Source organism: Lynx rufus, unplaced genomic scaffold (genome assembly GCF_022079265.1).
Source record: "Lynx rufus isolate CCGP_SWC_20201006 ecotype Redwood Valley unplaced genomic scaffold, mLynRuf1.p SCAF_2, whole genome shotgun sequence".
Taxonomy (NCBI): Eukaryota; Metazoa; Chordata; class Mammalia; order Carnivora; family Felidae; genus Lynx; species Lynx rufus.
The window spans coordinates 55,761,601-55,789,018 of record NW_025814834.1 but is presented as its reverse complement, the minus strand read 5'-3'; the positions used below and the strand labels follow the sequence as shown (position 1 = coordinate 55,789,018).

The window sequence follows — 27,418 nt, the reverse complement described above, 5'->3', positions numbered from 1 at the left end:
TGAGTGGTATGCAGGATGTGTGTATTGGTAATAATATTCTAGAGACATCCCTCCAACTCTTTTATTAATAAGGTATAAAAATCTAGGGGCGCCTGGGTGGCGCAGTCGGTTAAGCGTCCGACTTCAGCCAGGTCACGATCTCGCGGTCTGGGAGTTCGAGCCCCGCGTCTGGCTCTGGGCTGATGGCTCAGAGCCTGGAGCCTGTTTCCGATTCTGTGTCTCCCTCTCTCTCTGCCCCTCCCCCGTTCATGCTCTGTCTCTCTCTGTCTTAAAAATAAATAAACGTTGGAAAAAAAAAATTAAAAAAAAAATCTAGAAAATTCCAAGCTTGTATTCATTGGGATGGACCCTGAGGCTATCCAGTCCTGCCATCCATCTGGTCAAAGGATTCTGGTTGCCTGATGTCCACCACAAAAGCAACTGGATTCTGCTTTTGAAACTTGCAAGTGGTGTTTTGATCACCTAAAATGAAGAGAACGTGGACCTCATAAAGCTTACTGAACAGTGTCTGAACTATGTGACCTGACTTGTCAATAAATTTTTTGTTTAAATAAATGTCTTGATATGCAGCAGAATTTCGTCTGAGATCTGCTTTCATTAAAACCAAGCAGCAAAGTTGCAAAGTTATTTGACAGTTAGTAGTCAACTCCAACTCCTACTTACTGCAAACTTTTTGGCAACTATTATGATGTACCGAGGTGCTATTATGAACAACCTAATAGTTGTGTGTGACCAAACAAACTTAGGCCAGTTTGCTTCATGCTAGCTTTTTTTTCTAATTAAAAAAATATATTAACTTAGATAAATGGTTAATTAGTTTATTGTGGAATGCAAACACAGAATAAATCAAAGGAGTGGAAATAAAGTGAAATTAGAAATCAAAAGAAACTACTGGCACCTCATCAAGATAAAAAGCTTCTGCACAGCAAAGCAAACAACCAACAAAACTAAAAGGCAACCTATGGAATGGGAGAAGATATTTGCAAATGACATATCAGATAAAGGGTTAGTATCAAAAATCTATAAAGAACTGAGCAAACTCAACATCCAAAAAACAAATAATCCGGTGAAGAAATAAGCAAAAGACATGAACAGACATTTTTCCAAAGAAGACATCCAGATGGCTAACATACACCTGAAAATCAGGGAAATACAAATCAAAACCACAATGAGATACCCCCTCACACCTGTCAGAATGGCTAAAATTAATAACTCAGGAAACAACCGATGTTGGCAAGGATGTGGAGAAAGGGGAACACTTTTGCACTGTTGGTGGGAATGCAAACTGGTGCGGCTACTTGAAAACACTTCAGAGGTTCCTCAAAAAATTAAAAATTGAGCTACCCTATGACCCAGCAATTGCACTACTAGGTATTTACAAAATGCTGATAGGAAGGGGTACTTGCAGCCCAATGTTTACAGCCACACTATCAACAACAGCCAAATTATGGAAAGAGCCTAAATGTCTATAGACTGACAAATGGAGAAAGAAGATGTGGTATATATACATACACACACATACATGGGAATATTACTTGGTGATGGCGATCAAAAAAGAATGAAATCTTGCCATTTGCAACAACGTGGATGGAACTAGAATGTATTATGCTAAGCAAAATAAGTCATTCAGAAAGACCATTACCATATTTCACTCATATGTGGAATTTAAGAAAAACAGATGAACATAGGGAAAGGGAAGGAAAAACAAGATAAAACAGAAAACGAGGCAAACCATAAGAGGCTCTTAAATACAGAGAACAAACTAAGGGTTGCTGGAGGGTGTTGGATGGGAGGATGGGCTAAATGGGTGATGGGCATTAAGGAGGGCACTTGGTGGGATGAGTACTGGGTGTTATAATGTAAGTGATTAATCACTAAATTCTACTCCTGAAACAATCATTACACTATATGTTAACTAACATGGATTTAAATACAATGAAAAAAAAAAGAAATCAAAAGAATGTAATTTGTAAAAATTATAATGTCGAAGCTGGTAAAGTTTCAGTGAGTTGACATATGGCTATTGGCATCATAAAGTAACTCCATTTTCTGGAGAGAAAAATAGGTGAAATTTATCATGAACCTTAAAAATAAATGTTCTACCAATGACCACATTAAAAGATGCTCAACATCACTAGCTACCAGGATAAGGCAAATCAAAACCACAATGAAACACCACTTCATACCCACTAGGATGGCTCTAATCAAAAACACCAATAATAATAAGTACAGGCAAGGTTGTGGAGAAATTAGAACACTCATACATTGCTGGTGGAAATGTAAAATAGTGCATCCATTTTTGAAAACAGTCAGTTCCCCAAAAGGTTAAATATCAGAGTTGCCATGTGACGCAGCAATTCCACTCCCAGGTACATTATCCAAGAAAAATGAAAACTAGCATGCAAACGTTCACAGCAGTATTATTCATAATAGTTGAGAAGGAGAAACAAATGTCCGTCAACTCAGGAATGGATAAATAAAATGTCATATATCCATGTAATGGAATATTATTCAGTCACAAAAAGAAATGAAGTAGCACTGATATATGCTGCAATGTGGATAAATCTGAAAACGTTATGCTAAATGAAAGAAGCCTGTCACTGAGGACCACATATTGTATGATTCCTTTTTACAAATTGTCCAAAATAGGCAAATCCATAAAGCCAGGAAGTATATTGATAGTTGTCTAAGACAGAGAGCTGGGGGCAAATGAAAACGACTACTAATGGGTACAGGGTTTCTTTTGGAGTAATAAAAATTTTCACAAATTGAGTGTGGTGATGGTTATACATCTCTACAAATATTGCATGCTTTAAATAAATGAATTGTATGGTATGGAATTATCCCACAATAAGGTTGTTGTAAAAAATTATTAATGTTCAAACTCCTTGACCCTGTAACCCTAAGCATCAGTTTGAACCATAGAAAATTACCAATATTTTTGGCCTACAAAACAGCAACTTGATATAGCTATCCTAAGATGGACTCCAAGATTTATTTATAAAGAAGTTCATTAGCTGCAATTTTATTATAACATAATTTTGGAAACAATCTAAACATCGAGGGGGAAAAAAAGATTAAACTATTGTATAGGGGCACCTGGGTGGCTCAGTCAGTTAAGCGCCCGGCTACGGCTCAGATCATGATCTCACAGCCCATGAGTTCGAGCCCCGCATGGGGCTCTGTGCTGACAGTTCAGAGCCTGGAGCCTGCTTTGGATTCTGTGGTTTCGCTCTCTCCCTCTCCCTCTCCCTCTCCCTCTCCCTCTCCCTCTCCCTCTCCCTCTCCCTCTCCCTCTCCCTCTCCCTCTCCCCTGCTGGTATTCTGTCTCACTCAAAAATAAATAAACATTAAAAAAAAAGACATTTAAAAAAATTAAACTCTTGTACAATTACATGGTAGAACATAATGCAGACACATAAATTACCTTCTTAAAGAATTGTTTAAAGCATGATAAAATACCATTATACCCCATGATGCAAATTTGGAATTATATCTTTATTTATAGGCAAAAACAAGTAAATATAAGGAAATACACCAAGAATATTAACAGAATTATGTGTAAAAGTTAAGATTTTGGGTGATTTTAGTTTTCCCTTTATTTTTGTACTTTGCAAATTTTCTATGATAAGCTTGCATTACTTTTACAATTAGAAAATAATCTTTCATCAAGAAAGTAGGGATGGAAGGATCATACCTCAAGATCATAAAAGCCATATATGAATGACCCAACGCTAATATGCTCCTCAATGGGGAAAAACTGAGAGCTTTCCCCCTAAGGTCAGGAACAAGGCAGGGATGTCCACTCTCGCCACTGTTATTCAACATCATATTGGAAGTCTTCGCCTCAGCAATCAGACAACACAAAGAAATAAAAGGCATCCAAATTGGCCAGGAGGAGATCAAACTTTCAGTCTTTGCAAATGACATGATACTTTATATGGAAAATCCAAAGGATTCCACCAAAAAACTGCCAGAACTGACCCATGAAGTCAGCAAAGTTGTAGGATATAAAATCAATGCACAGAAATCAGCTGCATTCCTATACACCAACAATGAAGTGACAGAAAGAGAAATCAAGGAATAGATCCAATTTACAGTACACCAAAAACCATAAAATACCTAGGAATAAATCTAACCAAAGAGGTCAAAAATCTATACAATGAAAATTATAGAAAGCTTACAAAAGAAATTGAAGAAGACACACACAAAAAAAATGGAAAAGTATTCCATGCTCCTGGATAGGAAGAACAAAGATTGTTAAAATGTCAATACTACCCAAAGCAATCTACATATTCAATGCAATATCTATCAAAATAACACCAGCATTCTTCACAGAGCTACAACAAACAATCCTAAAATTTGTATGGAACCAGAAAAGACCCCAAATAGCCAAAGCAATCTTGAAAAAGAAAACCAAAGCAGGAGGCATCACAATCCCAGACTTCAAGCTGTATTACAAAGCTGCAATCATCAAGACAGTATGGTATGGGGACAAAAACAGACACTCAGATCAATGGAACAGAATAGAGAATCCAGAAGTGGACCCACAAACATATGGCCAATTAATCTTTGACAAAGCAGGAAAGAATATCCAATGGAATAAAGAGAGTCTCTTCAGCAAATGGAGCTGGGAAAACCGGACAGTGACATGCAGAAGAATGAACCTGGACCACTTTCTTCCACCATACACAAAAATAAACTCAAAATGGATGAAAGACCTCAATGTAAGACAGGAAGCCATCAAAATCCCCGAGGAGAAAGCAGGCAAAAACCTCCTTGACCTTGGCCGCAGCAACTTCTTACTCAACACGTCTCCAGAGGAAAGGGAAACAAAAGCAAAGATGAACTACTGGGACTTCATCAAAATAAAAAGCTTCTGCACAGCAAAGGAAACAATCAGCAAAACTAAAAGGCAGCCGACAGAATGGGAGAAGATATTTGCAAACAACAGATCAGATAAAGGGTTACTATCCAAAATCTATAAAGAACTGAGCAAACTCAACACCCAAAAACCAAATCATCCAGTGAAGAAATGGGCAAAAGACATGAATAGACACTTCTCCAAAGAAGACATCCAGATGGCCAACCGACACATGAAAAAATGCTCAACTTCACTCATCATCAGGGAAATACAAATCAAAACCACAATGAGATACCCCCTCACACCTGTCAGAATGGCTAACATTAACAACTCAGGCGACAACAGATGTTGGCGAGGATGCAGAGAAAGAGGATGTCTTTTGCATTGTTCGTAGGAATGCAAACTGGTGCAGCCACTCTGGAAAACAGTATGGAGGTTCCTCAAAAAACTAAAAATAGAACTACCCTACAACCCAGCAATTGCACTACTAGGTATTTATCCAAGGGATACAGATTTGCTGTTTCGAAGGGGCATATGCACCCCAATGTTTATAGCAGCACTACCAACAATAGCCAAAGTATGGAAAGAGCCCAAATGTCCATCAATGGATGAATGGATAAAGAAGATGTGGTATATATATACAATGGAGTATTACTCAGCAATCAAAAAGAATGAAATCTTGCATTTGCAACCATGTGGATGGAACTAAGCGAAATTAGTCAGTCAGAGAAAGACAAAAATCATATGACTTCCCTCATATGAGGACTTTAAGAGACAAAACAGATGAACATAAGGGAAGGGAAGCAAAAATAATATAAAAACAGGGAGGAGGACAAAACATAAGAGACAAATATGGAGAACAGAGAGTTACTAGAGGTGTTGTGGGAGGGGGGATGGGCTAAATGGGTAAGGGGCATTAAGAAATCCACTCCTGAAATCATTATTGCACTATATGCTAACTTGGATGTAAATTTTAAAAAACAAATAAAATGGTGAAAAAAATAAATAAAAATAAAAATTTTTTACTTTAAAAAAATGAAAAGAATCTTTCATAAAAAGAAAGGAAAATAAAACAAGAAAGACCAAGATGCTTAATGTACTTGGAATTCAACTAAATTTCACTTTTACTCAAAAAAGAATTTAAGTTTTCAAAATTCCAATTCAAGTATTTCAGCCTTAAGGTGAAAAGAAGAAACCTTGCTGTTTTATTCAGACAATAACACTAGAATAGTTATTCAAAGAAGACAGTTATCTGTCTTAATTTGAAATCTTCACTGAACAAGAATCCACAACACCCTGTTCTTGTTCTTTAGTAATCACTCTTCCTGCCACCAAGTGCTTATTTATTTCTGATCTGTGATTGCGTATCATCCTCCCTTGTCCAAGCCATGTATAAATCAGAGATAGAGTTTATAAGACAGTTTTCTGTCATTTTCCACTTTTATAAGTGGCTTGACTAGTAAGAGTATTTCATGTCCTGCCAGCTAGTAGAAGCCATGGATGTACTGGTCCCTGAAAATCAAAATGCACTAAACTCCTCTCACCCCTGACCTTTCCCTCCCAGATGCCCCTAGAGTCTTGTCCGTCCAGCCCTATATATCTCCAGCCTGGTGGGGTCAGATTTAAGGTCGTCAAGTCTCTTAATGTCCCCAGTTCAGGTGATGGTAGATTGATAACAAGATTACAGCCTGATACTCATGAGCAGATGCAGCACAATGATACTTGAGGTGAGCACAATAAAAAGACAATGGTGTCTTGTACTTCAAGGTTAGCACCTAAGGCAGCCTAGAGGAACTCACACCTTATGTGAACACCTGGAGTTCAGAGGAAAAAAGATAGATTCAATTGAAGAGTCCATCACAATTTATCATAGTTATTTAAGAAGGAGCTTTGGATGAAATCTTGGTCTCTACTAAAAGCCATTATTTTATCATAAGCCCTTGTGATATGTAAGCCCTTACTCATGTAAGCCCTTACTTACTCATGTAAGCCCTTGTGATATGTAGCCCTTACTCATGTAAGTAAAAGGTACAGGAAAAAATTGTTGAATTATCTAAATCATAAAAATTATACATCTAATCACTACTTAAAGCTACATTATATACCTACATATATATTTCGCTTATTGTCTGTCTCTACCACAAGAATTAAGCACGGAGAGAGAAGAAATCTTTGTCCGTCTTATTCATCAGTTTAACCCCAGTACTGGGAACAGTGCCTCAAACATAGTAGTGTTCTACTAAGTAGAAACTCAGTAAGTTGCGAATGAGTGAATAGTTCCTCCACATGGTGAACACTATTCAGCTGGTAAGAATAATGTTTGGATCAATGATCACTCAAAATTCTATCCATTCTGCATTGGAGATGCAGTGATAGCCCTCTGAATTATCTAGTTCATTTATTTTGTGTCCCTGCTATTTCATGTTCCTGCTAAATGCAAACTACCTTACAATGTTTTGCAAAGTATATGGAAAGACATAGAAGGATGTCACATCCAAGCACGTACCATTTCCTTGGTAACTCTCAGAAATTGAGAAACCAAGAAAGTAAGAAATTACAAATGCTGGGATTATCTGAAGACATCAGAATTTTTGCAAGAGGCTTATAAATTTGCAAGCATGCCAAGCATTATTTGCATCTGAAATGCAAAATGCACCATGTAGTCACTGTCCTTCATTTTGTCAATTGTTGTATTACTAATTTTTTTTTACTTCCTGATAATCTGATCACTGCATATTCTCTAAATTAATTGTTAGTCAAAATCCAACTGCAATCATTGAGGACATCTGAAAAAATGTTGAACTATAAAATATTAGGAACCACTATTAAGGACAAACGATAATCACTTTTGGAGTAGTGCCTACTTAAACCAGAGATGTCAGAATAGGACTTAAATCTCAGAAAAGTATTAAGAAGATGAGACCTTTTGCAATTAGATATGAATATAAGTAAAGCACAAGGCCAAATCCAGAATAGAGTGACCATTTTCTATTGAATGCGAACCCCTAAGCAGGTCCCTGACAGGTAGACCTGACTTCTTACCCCAAAGTTAGACTGCCTATGCAAGAGGCAGAGAATAGAGCCAGAAGTCCACAACAATATTTCTCCAACTGAAAAAATTCCCTGAAGTTTAACCTGAGTTCTGACAAGGACTGTGTTGGTAATGGTTTTCATGCAGATCTTGCTTGTTTCTGAAACTCTCAGTCAGATATAGTCCAGGGAACACTTAGAACATGAACAAATGAGTCTCTGAAGCTCTGGTAGTTTCACAGTGATCATATGGGACCTGGGTAATAGCTGTTAAAAGGCAAATAGTGCAATGACTAGGCAGTTGAAATGTAGATAAAGTATTGCAATCAACAAATTATGAGATTTAATCTAAATTTTTCTAGGACTGAAATCTTATTGATCAAATATAACTTGAAATCATGAGCCATCTGCCAGGAATTCTAAAATCTTTTTGCTAGGCACTGATTTTTAACTATAATTTTATTGCAACAGGTTTGAAAATCTAACTTAACTGGAGTGGAATATAGGTAGAAAAGGGGCAAAATGAGGTAAGAACACAAAGGCCACTTCTTATAATTAGTTAATTCACTGTTTGTTTAGCATTTGAGTGTCCAAAAGACAATAGAACATTAATAGAAAACACATAAACCTGCCTGGCAGAATTGCAATACCACTAGCCATGTATACCAGGAGATTTTTTAAAAAATGTTAACTTTTTGAAAAGTACCTTTGTGTAGAAACTAACTCTTCGGAAGACGACAGAAAAAATCTGTCCATCTTGCTTCCATTAAGTCGATTTTATTAAACTCACTAGTTGTTTGGGGATTAGCTATTATGGCAGAACTAAAGCTTGCGGCCATGTCTACGGACTTCCAAAAAAAATCAATTTTATGCCAGTCAAATTCCATGCAAGTCACACATCTGTGAGCTGCATTCATTCTTCTGGGACCCCCAGTTTGTCACTCCTATCAGCACAATGTATTCAACATCCCTCTTACTACACTGAACTGTAATACCTTTTGCACCCTTGACATCGCACCATGATCTTAAACATTAGCCTTTGCACAATCAAGAATAGCTAAAAAATGTAAAGCCAAGAGCTTATCAAATCCTTCCCATTATTTGGCTGTGAGGCTCAAGCCTGTTGCAAGTAACAAAGCTCCAGCTTCTGCAAGTCTTTTTTTTTTAATTTTTTTTTATTTTTTTTTCCAACGTTTATTTATTTTTTGGGGGACAGAGAGAGACAGAGCATGAACGGGGGAGGGGCAGAGAGAGAGGGAGACACAGAATCGGAAACAGGCTCCAGGCTCTGAGCCATCAGCCCAGAGCCTGATGCGGGGCTCGAACTCACGGACCGCGAGATCGTGACCTGGCTGAAGTCGGACACTTAACCGACTGCGCCACCCAGGCGCCCCATCTGCAAGTCTTATTAGCATCATCTGTGCACCATCCTCAACACCAATTGGCAGGGCAGCATCACCCATAACGGATTCCTGGAATGTGGCCAGTCCCAGCAGCCAAGTTCAGTTGGCTGCATCCCAGTTCTGCAGGGTGTCTGAACATGCTGGCACAAAGCAGAGCAGTAGGGTAGCTGAACACTCTGAATCATGAGTTGGAGAGAGGTGACCATACGCTGAAGAAACCCTGTAGAGATTAGCCAAAGAACTTCAAGCCACAACTGCTTATATGTCAGCTGTTGGGAAGTAAATGCAATGGACATATTCTTTATGCAACATTGCAGTAAGAATGGCTCCTTTGGGGACCAGGTATAGGCAAGCTGGGAAGGACAGAGAAGAGCCCATGTTCATTTTCATACCCCAGGTTTCATCTGGCCTGCCCTTACATCTTGATAGATCACCAATGTTTGCTCCCATCCAACTGTCATTATTTTATTCTGCAAAATAATGCCTCTCTTTACTCACCCAAGAATAACAAAGTGATAAATTAATTGGATGCAAAGAGTGTAGTCATACCATTTAAATCAGCTGGCTTATACACATCACTGAAAAACAGGGACATTTGCTAGAAACCCATGAAGTGAACCAAGAAATTCCAATCCTCTCATTTGTATGATCTGCCTTTGTGTGCACTTCCAACGTGAATTACCAAACTAGTAATTTGTCAGTATGTAATTTAAATTATTAATATGTTCTTATGGTAGACTATTATTTCACTTAAACTCTAACCACTGCTGATAAAATTATTGCTAATTATGCAAGCACTTTAAAGAGTATGATGATTTTAAAGTCATTGAAAGGGAAGTTTTTAGGCAGAGTCTGGATGACCACCTGTCAGGTAAAGATTCCTGAGGATGAGGGCAAGGTTGGTGGGAAATGATCTTGATGACCTTCCCAGCCTTTTCCATGAATATGATACAGCACAGCCATTGAAATACAGGCATAGAATTTTCAAGAGACACAATAAGATCCTATGCACAATTATGTTAGATACATAAATAGTCCAGAAATGAATATACCACATTTAATTTTCAATTTATCCCAGGCAAATAATTTACTGATTCTCATATCGCAAAATGTTTGGAATTACACCAAACACAACACAACTGATAGTCTCCAGGAGTTGACATTTTAAGAAATCAGGAGATACAAATCATATTAGGCTAAATATGCACCAAATTTACCACGACCCATGTGAACAATGACATAGCAGTTATGTGTATAAATAAAATAACAAATAGATTCAAATTGTTTGTTTGGCTTTGAAATAGATGACGAGATTTCATGAAGTTCATTTGCTGTAAGTGCTACCTTAAGCGCTTTACACCAATAATCTATTTTACCCTTCACAACAACGCTATTATGGAGGTTCTGAGTCCAAGAAAAATAGAGCAACTTGCTGAAGGTCACTCAGCTAATAAGCAGCAGGGCAAAGACTTGAACCTGCCTCAAATGCTATCGTATCAGGAGCCCCCTACCCAGCACTGAGCACTGGGCTTCCTTGTTTCCTTACTTGCAGGCAATACTGAAACTAAGTTTATACCGGTGAATATGGGAGGAGGTTGTCTGAAGCCTGCCTAACAGACCAAAGAAAACTAATTTGAGTTTTAAAATGTGAATTGCACAAAGTTGGCAGGGCTCTGCAAGAAAAGGTATATGCATGCTACTACTATTATAAATAGGTTCAATATTCCTGAAAGCTATCTGTATCTTGGAATGAGAGCTATAAAACTTTTCTTGCCCTTTGACTCAGTAACTTCAGTCTTTGGAATATACCCCAAGGAAATAACACAGAAGAAAAAGGTAATTTGTTCAAGATGCTCATTCAGGAGCTATTTGAATTAGTGAAAAACCAGAAACAACCCAAATTTCCAGTAATGGGACAATGATTAAGCAAACTATGCTATGTAGAAAAAGAAAAAAAAAACCTCATAATCCCTAAAAATGGCAAATATAGACTACATTCACATGTGGACATATATGTAAGAAATAATTCTACATTAAAAAGTAGACTACAAATTAGTAGAAGCATTGTCTTGTGCCAAGACTTTTTTTTTTAATTGTGCCAAGTAAAATACTATGTGTATTGACAATCCCACAAGACAAATGTGAATTTGTAAAGAAGTAGATCCTTCATTTCATTGTTGTAACTCCAAGAGTGGAACTGGCATATAGGCTATCCATAATAAAAACTTCTAGACAATTTATATGGAACTAAATTTTTAACTGAGACCAGACTGTATCTCACATGTATTAATGTGTTGTCAGTAAGAGCTAATTTTTTTTATGAGGGCTTACTATGTGCTGAGCACTCTTCCAAGTTCTATCCCTGTATTCTCTCATATAATCCCTCTATAGCCTCATGAGATAAGTATTATTATTATCATCTCTCTTCCTAGAGGAGGAAATTGGAGCACAGAAAAGCAAAACAACTTGCCCAAGGTTACACAGGCTATGGCGGAGTTGGAGTTTCAACCAGGGTAGGCTGTTGCCCGGCCTATCTGCAGCCATTATGCCACAATGTCTTCTCTTATTTGAAAAGAAGTATCTAGATCTTGTTCTTTCCCATTAATCACTTATAGATTTTTTCTGCTTTTTTCATGTATAGAATCCTTGTAGGAAAGAACAATATCCAGACACACAAGTTGAGATAAAATATTCTCCATCTAGGGTCACCTGTATGAACATAATTAACTCACTCAAACTGGTAAGAAGTAAGACTAGAGTAGGGTTTTTAGCTTTAACTTTTGTAATTTTTTTTAATGTAGGGTTTTTAAATCAGGTGAGGGAATTATAGAGACTAAAAAATAAAATGCTATTCTGGACACATAGGAAAATTGCAAAGGATAAAAACCTAACACATGGAGCAAATGTAATATTCAGTTGAGGTTGAATCTAAGAGATAAGTTGCCTGGGAATAAGTGACAAATACAGAAGAACATTTAAAGTTCTTGGAAAAATGATAATTTAGAAATAAGAATTTATGTTTTATATTTACCTAGTTTCTTATATTACAAAGTATTTGTTATTTACGATCTTAATTGAATTCTCATGCTGTAAATGGTGAATAGTATAGTTGACAGAGGAGAGAACTGAGAGTCAAAGATTAAGTGTGGGGCTGGAACTCCATCCCAGCCCTCATTCTCAGTAGAGCTAAACGCGGATGCTCTTCAAGACAAAGCCCTGGGCAGACCTTCCCTCTAAATCATTCAGAGCTCATGAAGCCTTAGGCCGTAAGTATAAATCCACTGAGAGAAGTCCAGAAAACAAATCTGACAGAAGTGCAATCAGAGATGAGAATGAAATATACAAGAGGATCCTTTCAAGTGAAGGAGGCAGAGTGAAGGCAGGAATACCATCCATAAGCTAAACCGTTTGGGAGATGTCGTGGGCAGGTAGTGGGATGTTTGAAAAAACACAAAACTCTAATCCTTTTGTCTGAATCCTTATAAGAGCCACATGATTATAAGATTCTGTCACCGTTGGTGCAAATGCACAAAGTAACATTTTTGCTTTATCTGTACATTCCATGGAAACATTTGCTTAGTGAATGAGGTAGGCTACATTTTATACATCCCTAAATGCCCTCACCTTCTCACCTGACTCTGTCTTATGAAAACCTATGCTTTCTTGAGAGGTCAGATCAAATGCCACCTCTTCCAGAAGTATGTTATAGATCATCTTACTGATAATCTTGCTTTCTGCCTTGTTCAGCTCCAGGATGGCATTACATATTTGGGATTTATCTTTGTGCTTCCTACTTGTGTCCCAACACAAGTGCCCCCACACTGTAGTTTTTCACTGAATCAGTAGGAAATTATCTGAGGTCCTATCATACTCTCAGGGTTTATAAACCTTTTCTGGGATATGGGTTATTCAAATTCAACTACAGATATGACCTCAGTAAAGGACTCTCTTCACTTAAAAATCTTGTCTCCTTATAATCATATTTTATGCTGGCCTTTTATACCAGAACATTTGCATTAATGTAATGCATTACTAATTAGTACTAGCAAATAGCAACTTCCTATCTTGAAGGCTAAATTATATAAAGTGTCTTTGTAATCAAATACATGTATGGCAGTCATCAAACTTAAACTAATTTGAAGTTTGCTTTTACCACAAATATTATAAATATTCCACCAGATTCTATTCAATACGAAGGTAATAAGAGCTTCAAAACCAGAAAGAACTTCAGCTTTTTGAAGAGTCTCCTTTTTAATATGAGCTGGTGAATAAGCTACTGGTGAAAAACTTAAAAATTTCAGAACAAAAATACATTACTTCTACCAAAGTCAACTGCTCTTCAGGGACAAAAATAATGTTCTTTTTATTAGCAATTTGGAATAACAATTAAATAACATTCATTTTATTGAGATTTTTATATAAGAACTGAGAAAACAATTCTTCGCAGTAGTTATGAAAACACAAGAGGAAGTGCTGAGTTTCCAAAACACAGTTTTGTTTCCCATCATCCCTATCTTCCCTTGGGTCATATGTGGTGGCAGTGTGACCCTCAATTAAAAAAGCTTACGTGTAAGTAAGGTAAAGACCAGGGAAGGATACTACTGAAGCTTGCAATGCTTCACATTCTATGTACCACATTCAATGTACCATATTCTATGAAATATTCAAAACGTCTGCTACATTTTGTAGAACACAAGAAAAGTTCTTTGATCCATGAATGGGTTAATCCAACAGCTATTCATGCAAGTCCTGTCCTTTTCAGGGAGAAGAGCAATCGATGATCAAGAAGGAGAGTACAAGTCACAAAAGCATGAAAACTTACTTTTTCATCATCTTCTGTAAATGGAGCACCTTCAGGAATCTTATTTATCGCCTGGGCCACACCAATAATCTCACCATCGCTGCTTCGGATAGGCATGCACAAGAGTGATTTTGTCTTGTATCCAGTTAGTTTATCAATTTCATCATTGAATCTTCGATCCTAAAATAAGACAGAGAAGGCATTAAATGCATGTGCATTGTTATCAGGAAGAAAGGGAGAGAAGTATATTTCTGTGTATGATATTTTATCACTAGGAACTTTACCCAATGAATTTTTTTTTTTATATATGAAGTTTATTGACAAATTGGTTTCCATACAACACCCAGTGCTCATCCCAAAAGGTGCCCTCCTCAATACCCATCACCCACCCGCCCCTCCCTCCCACCCCCTATCAACCCTCAGTTTGTTCTCAGTTTTTAACAGTCTCTTATGCTTTGGCTCTCTCCCACTCTAACGTCCTTTTTTTTTTTTTTTTTTTTTCCTTCCCCTCCCCCATGGGTTCCTGTTAAGTTTCTCAGGATCCACATAAGAGTGAAACCATATGGTATCTGTCTTTCTCTGTATGGCTTATTTCACTTAGCATCACACTCTCCAGTTCCATCCACGTTGCTACAAAAGGCCATATTTCATTTTTTCTCATTGCCACGTAGTATTCCATTGTGTATATAAACCACAATTTCCTTATCCATTCATCAGTTGATGGACATTTAGGCTCTTTCCATAATTTGGCTATTGTTGAGAGTGCTGCTATGAACATTGGGGTACAAGTGCCCCTATGCATCAGTACTCCTGTATCCCTTGGGTAAATTCCTAGCAGTGCTATTGCTGGGTCATAGGGTAGGTCTATTTTTAATTTTCTGAGGAACCTCCACACTGCTTTCCAGAGCGGCTGCACCAATTTGCATTCCCACCAACAGTGCAAGAGGGTTCCCGTTTCTCCACATCCTCTCCAGCATCTATAGTCTCCTGATTTGTTCATTTTGGCCACTCTGACTGGCGTGAGGTGATACCTGAGTGTGGTTTTGATTTGTATTTCCCTGATAAGGAGCAACGCTGAACATCTTTTCATGTGCCTGTTGGCCATCCGGATGTCTTCTTTAGAGAAGTGTCTATTCATGTTTTCTGCCCATTTCTTCACTGGGTTATTTGTTTTTCGGGTGTGGAGTTTGGTGAGCTCTTTATAGATTTTAGATACTAGCCCTTTGTCCGATATGTCATTTGCAAATATCTTTTCCCATTCCGTTGGTTGCCTTTTAGTTTTGTTGGTTGTTTCCTTTGCTGTGCAGAAGCTTTTTATCTTCATAAGGTCCCAGTAATTCACTTTTGCTTTTAATTCCCTTGCCTTTGGGGATGTGTCGAGTAAGAGATTGCTACGGCTAAGGTCAGAGAGGTCTTTTCCTGCTTTCTCCTCTAAGGTTTTGATGGTTTCCTGTCTCACATTTAGGTCCTTTATCCATTTTGAGTTTATTTTTGTAAATGGTGTGAGAAAGTGGTCTAGTTTCAACCTTCTGCATGTTGCTGTCCAGTTCTCCCAGCACCATTTGTTAAAGAGGCTGTCTTTTTTCCATTGGGTATTCTTTCCTGCTTTGTCAAAGATGAGTTGGCCATACGTTTGTGGGTCTAGTTCTGGGGTTTCTATTCTATTCCATTGGTCTGTGTGTCTGTTTTTGTGCCAATACCATGCTGTCTTGATGATGACAGCTTTGTAGTAGAGGCTAAAGTCTGGGATTGTGATGCCTCCTGCTTTGGTCTTCTTCTTCAAAATTCCTTTGGCTATTCGGGGCCTTTTGTGGTTCCATATGAATTTTAGGATTGCTTGTTCTAGTTTTGAGAAGAATGCTGGTGCAATTTTGATTGGGATTGCATTGAATGTGTAGATAGCTTTGGGTAGTATTGACATTTTGACAATATTTATTTTTCCAATCCATGAGCAGGGAATGTCTTTCCATTTCTTTAAATCTTCTTCAATTACCTTCATAAGCTTTCTATAGTTTTCAGCATACAGATCCTTTACATCTTTGGTTAGATTTATTCCTAGGTATTTTATGCTTCTTGGTGCAATTGTGAATGGGATCAGTTTCTTTATTTGTCTTTCTGTTGCTTCATTGTTAGTGTATAAGAATGCAACTGATTTCTGTACATTGATTTTGTATCCTGCAACTTTGCTGAATTCATGTATCAGCTCTAGCAGACTTTTGGTGGAGTCTATCGGATTTTCCATGTATAATATCATGTCATCTGCAAAAAGCGAAAGCTTGACTTCATCTTTGCCAATTTTGATGCCTTTGATTTCCTTTTGTTGTCTGATTGCTGATGCTAGAACTTCCAGCACTATGTTAAACAACAGCGGTGAGAGTGGGCATCCCTGTCGTGTTCCTGATCTCAGGGAAAAAGCTCTCAGTTTTTCCCCGTTGAGGATGATGTTAGCTGTGGGCTTTTCATAAATGGCTTTTATGATCTTTAAGTATGTTCCTTCTATCCCGACTTTCTCAAGGGTTTTTATTAAGAAAGGGTGCTGGATTTTGTCAAAGGCCTTTTCTGCATCGATTGACAGGATCATATGGTTCTCTTTTTTTTTGTTAATGTGATGTATCACGTTGATTGATTTGCAAATGTTGAACCAGCCCTGCATCCCAGGAATGAATCCCACTTGATCATGGTGAATAATTCTTTTTATATGCTGTTGAATTCGATTTGCTAGTATCTTATTGAGAATTTTGGCATCCATATTCATCAGGGATATTGGCCTGTAGTTCTCTTTTTTTACTGGGTTTCTGTCTGGTTTAGGAATCAAAGTAATACTGGCTTCATAGAATGAGTCTGGAAGTTTTCCTTCCCTTTCTATTTCTTGGAATAGCTTGAGAAGGATAGGTATTATCTCTGCTTTAAACGTCTGGTCGAACTCCCCTGGGAAGCCATCTGGTCCTGGACTCTTATTTGTTGGGAGATTTTTGATAACCGATTCAATCTCTTCGCTGGTGATGGGTCTGTTCAAGCTTTCTCTTTCCTCCTGATTGAGTTTTGGAAGAGTGTGGGTGTTCAGGAATTTGTCCATTTCTTCCAGGTTGTCCAATTTGTTGGCATATAATTTTTCATAGTATTCCCTGATAATTGTTTGTATCTCTGAGGGATTGGTTGTAATAATTCCATTTTCATTCATGATTTTATCTATTTGGGTCATCTCCCTTTTCTTTTTGAGAAGCCTGGCTAGAGGTTTGTCAATTTTGTTTATTTTTTCAAAAAACCAACTCTTGGTTTCGTTGATCTGCTCTACAGTTTTTTTAGATTCTATATTGTTTATTTCTGCTCTGATCTTTATTATTTCTCTTCTTCTGCTGGGTTTAGGCTGCCTTTGCTGTTCTGCTTCTATTTCCTTTAGGTGTGCTGTTAGATTTTGTATTTGGGATTTTTCTTGTTTCTTGAGATAGGCCTGGATTGCAATGTATTTTCCTCTCAGGACTGCCTTCGCTGCGTCCCAAAGCGTTTGGATTGTTGTATTTTCATTTTCGTTTGTTTCCATATATTTTTTGATTTCTTCTCTAATTGCCTGGTTGACCCACTCATTCGTTAGTAGGGTATTCTTTAACCTCCATGCTTTTGGAGGTTTTCCAGACTTTTTCCTGTGGTTGATTTCAAGCTTCATAGCATTGTGGTCTGAAAGTATGCATGGTATAATTTCAATTCTTGTAAACTTATGAAGGGCTGTTTTGTGACCCAGTATATGATCTATCTTGGAGAATGTTCCATGTGCACTCGAGAAGAAAGTATATTCTGTTGCTTTGGGATGCAGAGTTCTAAATATATCTGTCAAGTCCATCTGATCCAGTGTCTCATTCAGGGCCCTTGTTTCTTTATTGACCGTGTGTCTAGATGATCTATCCATTTCTGTAAGTGGGGTGTTAAAGTCCCCAGCAATTACCACATTCTTATCAATAAGGTTGCTTCTGTTTATGAGTAATTGTTTTATATATTTGGGGGCTCTGGTATTCGGTGCATAGACATTTATAATTGTTAGCTCTTCCTGATGGATAGACCCTGTAACTATTATATAATGTCCTTCTTCATCTCTTGTTACAGCCTTTAATTTAAAGTCTAGTTTGTCTGATATAAGTATGGCTACTTCAGCTTTCTTCTGGCTTCCAGTAGCATGATAAATAGTTCTCCATCCCCTCACTCTGAATCTAAAGGTGTCCTCAGGTCTAAAATGAGTCTCTTGTAGACAGCAAATAGATGGGTCTTGTTTTTTTATCCATTCTGATACCCTATGTCTTTTGGTTGGCGCATTTAATCCATTTACATTCAGTGTTATTATAGAAAGATACGGGTTTAGAGTCATTGTGATGTCTGTATGTTTTATGCTTGTAGTGATGTCTCTGGTACTTTGTCTCACAGGGTCCCCCTTATGATCTCTTGTAAGGCTGGTTTAGTGGTGACAAATTCCTTCAGTTTTTGTTTGTTTGGGAAGACCTTTATCTCTCCTTCTATTCTAAATGACAGACTTGCTGGATAAAGGATTCTCGGCTGCATATTTTTGCTGTCTAGCACCCTGAAAATCTCGTGCCAATTCTTTCTGGCCTGCCAAGTTTCAAAAGAGAGATCAGTCACGAGCCTTATAGGTCTCCCTTTATATGTGAGGGCACGTTTACCCCTTGCTGCTTTCAGAATTTTCTCTTTATCCTTGTATTTTGCCAGTTTCACTATGATATGTCGTGCCGAAGATCGATTCAAGTTACGTCTGAAGGGAGTTCTCTGTGCCTCTTGGATTTCAATGCCTTTTTCCTTCCCCAGTTCAGGGAAGTTCTCAGCTATAATTTCTTCAAGTACCCCTTCAGCACCTTTCCCTCTCTCTTCCTCCTCTGGGATACCAATTATGCGTATATTATTTCTTTTTAGTGTATCACTTAGTTCTCTAATTTTCCCCTCATACTCCTGGATTTTTTTATCTCTCTTTTTCTCAGCTTCCTCTTTTTCCATAACTTTATCTTCTAGTTCACCTATTCTCTCCTCTGCCTCTTCCATCCGAGCCGTGGTGGTTTGCATTTTGTTTTGCATTTCCTTTAAAGCGTTTTTCAGCTCCTCATGACTGTTCCTTAGTCCCTTGATCTCTGTAGCAAGAGATTCTCTGCTGTCCTGTATGCTGTTTTCCAGCCCAGCGATTAATTTTATGACTATTATTCTAAATTCACTTTCTGTTATATTATTTAAATCCTTTTTGATCAGCTCATTAGCTGTTGTTATTTCCTGGAGATTCTTCTGAGGGGAATTCTTCCGCTTGGTCATTTTGGATAGTCCCTGGTGTGGTGAGGGCCTGCAGGGCACTTCCCCTGTGCTGTGGTGTATAACTGGAGTTGGTGGGCAGGGCCGCAGTCCGACCTGATGTCTGCCCCCAGCCCACCGCTGGGGCCACAGTCAGACTGGTGTGTGCCTTCTCTTCCCCTCTCCTAGGGGCGGGATTCACTGTGGGGTGGCGTGGCCCGTCTGGGCTACTTGCACACTGCCAGGCTTGTGATGCTGGGGATCTGGCGTATTAGCTGGGGTGGGTAGGCAAGGTGCACGGCGGCAGGGGGGCAGGCTTAGCTCGCTTCTCCTTAGGTGATCCACTTCAGGAGGGGCCCTGTGGCAGCCGGAGGGAGTCAGATCCGCTGCCGGAGGTTCGGCTCCGCAGAAGCACAGAGTTGGGTGTTCGCGCAGAGCGAGCAATTTCCCTGGCCGGAACCGGTTCCCTTTGGGATTTTGGCTGGGGGATGGGCGGGGGAGATGGCGCTGGCGAGCGCCTTTGTTCCCCGCCAAACTGAGCTCTGTCGTCCGGGGGCTCCGCAGCTCACCCTCCCTTTGTCCTCCAGCCTTCCCGCTTTCCGAGCAGAGCTGTTAACTTATGACCTCCCAGACGCTAAGTCGCGCTTGCTGTCGGAACACAGTCCGTCAGGCCCCTCCGCTTTTGCAAGCCGGACTCGGGGGCTCTGCTTGGCTGGCGAGCCGCCCCTCCGCCCCGGCTCCCTCCCGCCAGTCCGTGGAGCGCGCACCGCCTCGCCGCCCTTCCTACCCTCTTCCGTGGGCCTCTCGTCTGCACTTGGGTCTGGTGACTCTGTTCTGCTAATCCTCTGGCGGTTTTCTGGGTTATTTAGGCAGGTGTAGGTGGAATCTAAGTGATCAGCAGGACGCGCGGTGAGCCCAGCGTCCTCCTACGCCGCCATCTTCCCAGAATCTACCCAATGAATTTTTAATAACAATACCAGATTCAATTTCATGCTGAAGTCACCAAAAGAACATAAATGAAAATAAATCACGGCCGTAGTTGTTAACCATGGTAAATGAAGAAAGAAGCTTTAATCCTGACTACAACAACATCTCAAAGTTGGTGAAGGGGCAAGTGTTTTTAGTGGAACTCTATACTGTGGTATTTATTAAAATATTTTATTTAACATAGACAACGGATTATGAAGTATCATATAAGAAAAATACATAATAAATATATATTAGCCACTTTGAAAAATATGCAGAAAAGCACCACTTTACTTCTGGTCAAAATGTCCTATGAAAAAAGAACCTATGAGCCCATAATGATACTTTTAAAATATTAAAACAAACGAACAAAAAAAACAGGCTTCTTTATAGCATGTCAGCTTAAAAAATGTAGAAGTAGGGGCACTTGGGCAGCTCAGTCAGTTGAGCATCTGACTCTTGTTTTCAGCTCAGGTCATGATCCCAGGGTCTAGGGATCAAGCCCTGTGTCAGGCTCTCTCTTTCTCCCTCTGCCCCTCTCTCCTGCTTGTGTTCTCTCGCTCTCTACCAAAAAAAAAATAATAATAATATGTGTGTGTGTGTGTGTGTGTGTGTGCGTGCGCGCACGCGCGTGCATGCGTGTAGAAGGAGTGGTAAATTATATGATATCTATTTTGCAACTACCAATATAATAACATATACAAGGATCACCAACAGATGTTAATACCACCAGGTAAAAGGTTGTTGTTAAACAGAATATTCACATAGTCTCAGACTGCCACCCCAAAGATTCCCTATTAAATTCAAAGAGAAAAAGATATCTTTATCATGAAAATGTCTAGTGGAGATCACCTTAAACAAGCAAGCAAACTTAGCATTACCACTAATGAGACAAAATAATATCATGTGCCTCCTGATGGGATGCAATGTGATGAGGACACAATATCATCAAAAACATGTTGTGTTCTTGTCAAATGTGTAACATAAATCTGATCATTCAGGAAAAAGTAAAATTTTTAAAAATGCAGATTATTGGTCATTCTATCAGAAGCCTGACCCGAACCCTTCAAAAATGTCAATATCGTGAGAGACAAAAAATTTTTAAATAAAAATAAATAGGGCCATGGGAGCTGTACTGGTTTAAAGAAGACTTAAGAAACTCTAAATCTAATGTGCGATCCTTCATTGAAAATTGTTATGCAATTTTTAAGGGGGATGACAGAGAAAGTTGAACATGGACATTATATTAGGTAATATCATTCTATTAACATAAACTTTCATAGGTGTGATAGTGGTTATTTTAATTTTGTAGGAGAATGTTCTTTTTTTTTAATGTTTATTTATTTTTGAGAGACAGAGGACTAATGGGGAAGGAGCAGAGAGAGAGGGAGACACAGAATCTGAAGCAGGCTCCAGGCTCTGAGCCGTCAGCACAGAGCCTGATGCAGGGCTCGAACTCATGAGCCATGAGATCATGACCCGAGCCAAGTAGGACTCTCAACCGACTGAGCCACCCAGGCACCCTGAGAATATTCTTTTATTAGGATATACATACTACAGTATTTGGGTGTGAAATGTCATAACACCTTCAACCTACTTTCAATGATAAGAAAGACAGAGAAGGATGGAAGGAAGGAAGGAAGGAAGGAAGGAAGGAAGGAAGGAAGGAGGAGAGAGAGAGAGAGAAAGAGAAAAGAGACTGGCTCCTGAAAAGGTAACAGGGACTAAAAATGTTCCAAGGATGATAAACTAGATCCAGGCTCAATGCTTCAAGCAAGGGCCTGAGTGAAATGAAGCTTCTCCCAATGACCTCAATATTCTTTCTTAAAAGAGGCTTAAAATACAAAAAAGCCCTGCTGTCTACCACCATCTAGAGCTATGAATTTCACCTGCCTAAGAGCCAAGGGAGACTAGCTGTGGACAGGGTGATAGCCTCAAGACCAAACATTGTTAGCTTTCTGATGAGGTCTGTGTTATCTTCAGTATCACAAGGACAGAGCCTTTAAAATCCATAATAAGGCCTGGTTCTGGTCTGGGACTCATGTAGGCTAACCTAAACCCTTAGGAAAGAAAGAGCCCTGAAAGAGAGAGGGAAATCAAAACCCAAACAAAATCAAATCACCTGCTCAAAATGAGCCTGCAACCAAACTTTCAGAAAAACACTAAATTTGTATTAATTTTTTTTTAATTCACCAAGATTACGACCCAGCAATGGCACTACTAGGTATTTATCTAAAGGGTACAAAAAAGCTGATTTGAAGGTGCACATCACCCCAGTGTTTATAGCAATACTATCAACAACAGCCAAACTATGAAAAGAGCCCAAATGAATTAAGAATGAATAAAGAAGATGTTGTATATATATACAAGGGAATATAACTCAGTGAACGAAAAGAATGAAATCTTGCAATCTGTAACAACTTGGATGCAACTAGAGTGTATTATGCTAAGTGAAATACATCAGTCAGAGAAAGACAAATATATGATTTTACTCATATATGAAATTTAAGAAACACAACAGATGAAACAAAGGGGAAGTGAAGGGAAAATAATACAAAAACAGATAGGGAGGAAAAACCATAAGAAACCCTTAAATACAGAGAACAAACTGAGGGTTGCTTAGAGGGGTAGTGGGTGGGGGGATGGGCTAAATGGGTGGTGGGCATTTGTTGGGATGAGCACTGGGTGTTGTATGTAAGTGATGAATCACTGAAACCAACACTACACTTGAATTTAAATAAATAAACTTAAAAATAAATAAATAAATAAATAAATAAATAAATAAATAAATAAATTAATTAAAATAAAAAATTCACCAAGGACCCATTTCGTGTCAAGCTGTGAGCTAGGAGATACAGCAGAAAGCAAAAGAGGCACCATCCCTGCCTTCACAGAACTTGTAATGTAATGTAATGCAGGTGAGGTGAGGCAGATGACATTTAAATGTATCACCATATACTGTAGTAAGTAATACTAGGAAAAGAGCAGAATGCCATGAGAAAGACTTAATAGGAGGGACCTATTTCTATGGGGATCAAGAAAGGTCTACCTGAAACCAGGACAAGTAACCTGTGGCTTACATCAGGAGTAAGAGTTAGCCAGTCAAAGAAAACTGGGAAGAACTTAACAGGAAGCTAGAACAAGGCATGTGAAAAGTCCTGACGCAGGAAAATGCTTAGTAAGTTCCCCAAACTCCAAGGTCAGTGTGGCAAAAGCACAGGGAGCCCCAAAGAGAAAGGAGGAGGAAGGCAGGGGTCAGATAGTGCCAAGTCTTACAGGCTTGGAAAGAAGTTATTACATTAACCCTAAACGCAGTGGAATATGATTGAAGATCTTGAAGCAGAAGGATATGACTCATTATCCAGCACTTAGCATTCACTGAAATCATCTTATTAGTTTACTTGTTTTCCATCCAGTAGTACATAAGATCTAAGACAGCAGACATTTGGACTCTCCTATTGACTGCTTCATACTGGCATATTGTAGGTGATCCATAATTGTTTTTTTGAGTGATCAGATTATTTTTTTAAGATTCCTAAATAAATAAATAAATAAATAAATAAATAAATAAATAAAAGATTGTAATGCAACTATGTAAAACAGAAAAGTTAGAAAGGCCCTAAGGGCCCATATTTTACTCCTTCACATATGTTTAGAGATACTTTTGCACAAGTACAGAAGAGAGATATACAAATGTAGACTATCGGATCAATTATGAAAAAAAAAATTAAAAACCATTTCAATATCGGTCAATAGAAAAATAAACAAATTATGATCTCTTGTTCTGATAACATACTGTACAACAATTTTAATGAATAAACTAAAGCTACTTGTATTAACATAAACAAATATCAAAAACGTTAAGTAAAACAAATAACCTATAATCTGATATCATCTATACAATACTACTAATATTTAAAAACAATACTAAACACTATGTATGAATCCAAATACGTATCAAAAGTATAAAGCATAATGGGAATAATAAACTCTAAATTTATGTAAGTGGTTACCTCTGGGGAGGAAGGGAGGAAATGGCATCAGGGAGAGGTATGGAGGAAGCTTCAACTCTACCAATAGGTTTCTTTCTTTAAAAAAACAAACAAACAAAACTGTGAAGCAAAATAGTACAATGTTAAGATTTTATAAACCTTAAGGGCATATTTACATCTAAATGTTTGAAGTATTTTATAATAAAAAGTTTAAAACCATTTTTTTTAAAAATTAAGAACTTTGTGCAAGATGATACAGGATTGGAATATGATAAACCAATTAGGAAATTTCAATGATTGAGGCAAGGTAAGAGGATGGTCTGGGTTGACAGAAAGGCAATGAAGGTAAGACAGATATGCTGGAAGTTGAATCTACAGTACTTCCTGATGGATTGGTTGAGGATGGGGGACTAGAGAAAGAAGAGTATGGGTGGCTCAGTCAGTTAAGCGTCTGACTCTTGATTTCGGCTCAGGTCATGATCTCACAATTCATGAGTTCGAGCTTCACATCTGGTTCTGCACTGACAGCATGGAGTCCGCTTGGGATTCTCTCCCTCTCTGCCCTTCTCCTGCTATCTCTCTCCCAAAATAAAAAATTAAACATTAAAAAATTATTAAGAGTATATCTCAGGTTTTAATTTGAGAATCTATGTCACTCCTATGTGGAATTTAAGAAATGAAACAGGGGTGCCTGGGAAGCTCAGTCAGTTAAGCATCCAACTCTTGACTTTGGCTTAGGTCATGATCTCATAGTTTGTGAGATTGAATCCCACTTTAAGAACAGCACAGAGCCTACTTGGAATTCTCTCTCCCTCTCGCTCTGCCCTTCTCTCTCTCTCTCTCTCTCTCTATCAAAATAAATAAATAAACTTAAAAAAGTATTTAAAAATAAAGAAATGAAACAAATGAACATTGGGGGAAAAAAGAGAGAGGCAAACCATAAAAGAGCCTCTTAACTATAGAGAACTGAGGGTTGCTGGAGGGGGACGTGGGCAGGGGATGGGCTAGATGGCTGATGGGTATTAAGGAGGCACTTGTTGGCACAAAAACAGACACTCAGATCAATGGAACAGAACAGAGAACCCAGAAATGGGCCCACAAACATATGGCCAATAATCTTTGACAAAGCAGGAAAGAATATCCAATGGAATAAAGAGAGTCTCTTCAGCAAGTGGTGCTGGGAAAACTGGACAGCAACATGCAGAAGAATGAACCTGGACCACTTTCTTCCACCATACACAAAAATAAACTCAAAATGGATGAAAGACCTCAATGAGCCAGGAAGCCATCAAAGTCCTTGAGAGGAAAGCAGGCAAAAAACTCTTTGACCTTGGCCGCAGCAACTTCTTACTCAACACATCTCCAGAGGAAAGGGAAACAAAAACAAAAATGAACTATTGGGACCTCATCAAAATAAAAAGCTTCTGCACAGAGAAGGAAACAATCAGCAAAACTAAAAGGCAGCCGACAGAATGGGAGAAGATATTTGCAAACAACAGATCAGATAAAGGGTTACTATCCAAAATCTATAAAGAACTGAGCAAACTCAACACCCAAAAACCAAATCATCCAGTGAAGAAATGGGCAAAAGACATGAATAGACACTTCTCCAAAGAAGACATCCAGATGGCCAACCGACACATGAAAAAATGCTCAACTTCACTCATCATCAGGGAAATACAAATCAAAACCACAATGAGATACCCCCTCACACCTGTCAGAATGGCTAACATTAACAACTCAGGCAACAACAGATGTTGGCGAGGATGCAGAGAAAGAGGATCTCTTTTGCATTGTTGGTAGGAATGCAAGCTGGTGCAGCCACTCTGGAAAACAGTATGGAGGTTCCTCAAAAAACTAAAAATAGAACTACCCTACAACCCAGCTATAAACAATAGCTAAAGCATGGAAAGAGCCCAAACGTCCATCAATGGACAAATGGATAAAGAAGATGTGGTATATATATATACACACACACAATGGAGTATTACTCAGCAATCAAAAAGAATGAAATCTTGCCATTTGCAACTACATGGATGGAACTAGAGGGAATTATGCTAAGCAAAATTAGTCAGAGAAAGACAAAAATCATATGACTTCACTCATATGAGGACTTTAAGAGACAAAACAGATGAACATAAGGGAAGGGAAGCAAAAATAATATAAAAACAGGGAGGGGGACAAAACATAAGAGACTCTTAAATATGGAGAACAGAGGGTTACTGGAGGGGTTGTTGGAGGAGGAATGGGCTAAATGGGTAAGGGGCATTAAGGAATCCACTCGTGAAATCATTGTTGCACTATATGCTAACTAATTTGGGTGTAAATTTAAAAAAAAAGAAAATAATTTGGACTGTGAATTTTGCAAAAAACTTTTTCAATAAATATCAAGGTAAAAATGTTAAAAAAAAAAAAAGGTGGCACTTGTGATGACCACTGGGTATTATATGTTAAGTGATGAATTGCTAAATTCTACTCCTCAAACTAATACTACATTACATGGTAATTACAATGTAAATACAAAAATTGAAAAAATAATTTGAGAAACTGTGGATGGAAGTGCCATTTACTGAAATGGAAGAGATTCAGATGAAGGTGAAAGTCTGCGAATAAAGAAAGTCAGGAAGATTAATAAATGAGGTTTTCAAGGTTCCACCTCAAATAGAATCAATTCATATTAGGCATTGGTATTTCTTAAATGCTCATAGGTGATTCTCATATGACAACAACTGTCCTAAATGATGAAGAGATTAGTCAGTAGTGAGATCCATAAAATTCATTGATAGGGAGAGCCTTAAGATGGGAAGGAATAGGGAGAGTGACACATATTCTAGTGGTTACATATCAGTGGGGTGGACCCTGTTTGATTGGACTTGAAAATCCACTCTGGAGTAGACATGGCCCATCTGCTCTTATTTTTGTGGTAGTTTGCTTTTCTTCACCAAAGTCCAATAGACAAAGGGATGCTTCAGCATGACCTGGGGCACAAAAGTGTTATAAACCCTCCCACTATCTCTGCAACTCTCTGCACTCATCTGATAAACTTATAACTCGAGGAGAAAAAATACTTATGTTCATACATGTG

The 27,418-nt window shown here is 38.4% G+C and overlaps 1 protein-coding gene across 1 annotated transcript in view; it reads right to left on the bottom strand.

Moving 5' to 3' along the window:
• Positions 1–27,418, bottom strand: part of PDE11A (phosphodiesterase 11A) — a 385,818-nt gene that overhangs the window by 306,853 nt on the left and 51,547 nt on the right. Inside the window, exon 2 of the mRNA XM_047084228.1 lies at positions 14,120–14,278. Within this exon, the coding sequence (XP_046940184.1) occupies positions 14,120–14,278 (159 nt within the window). The remainder of the gene's footprint in view (positions 1–14,119; positions 14,279–27,418) is intronic.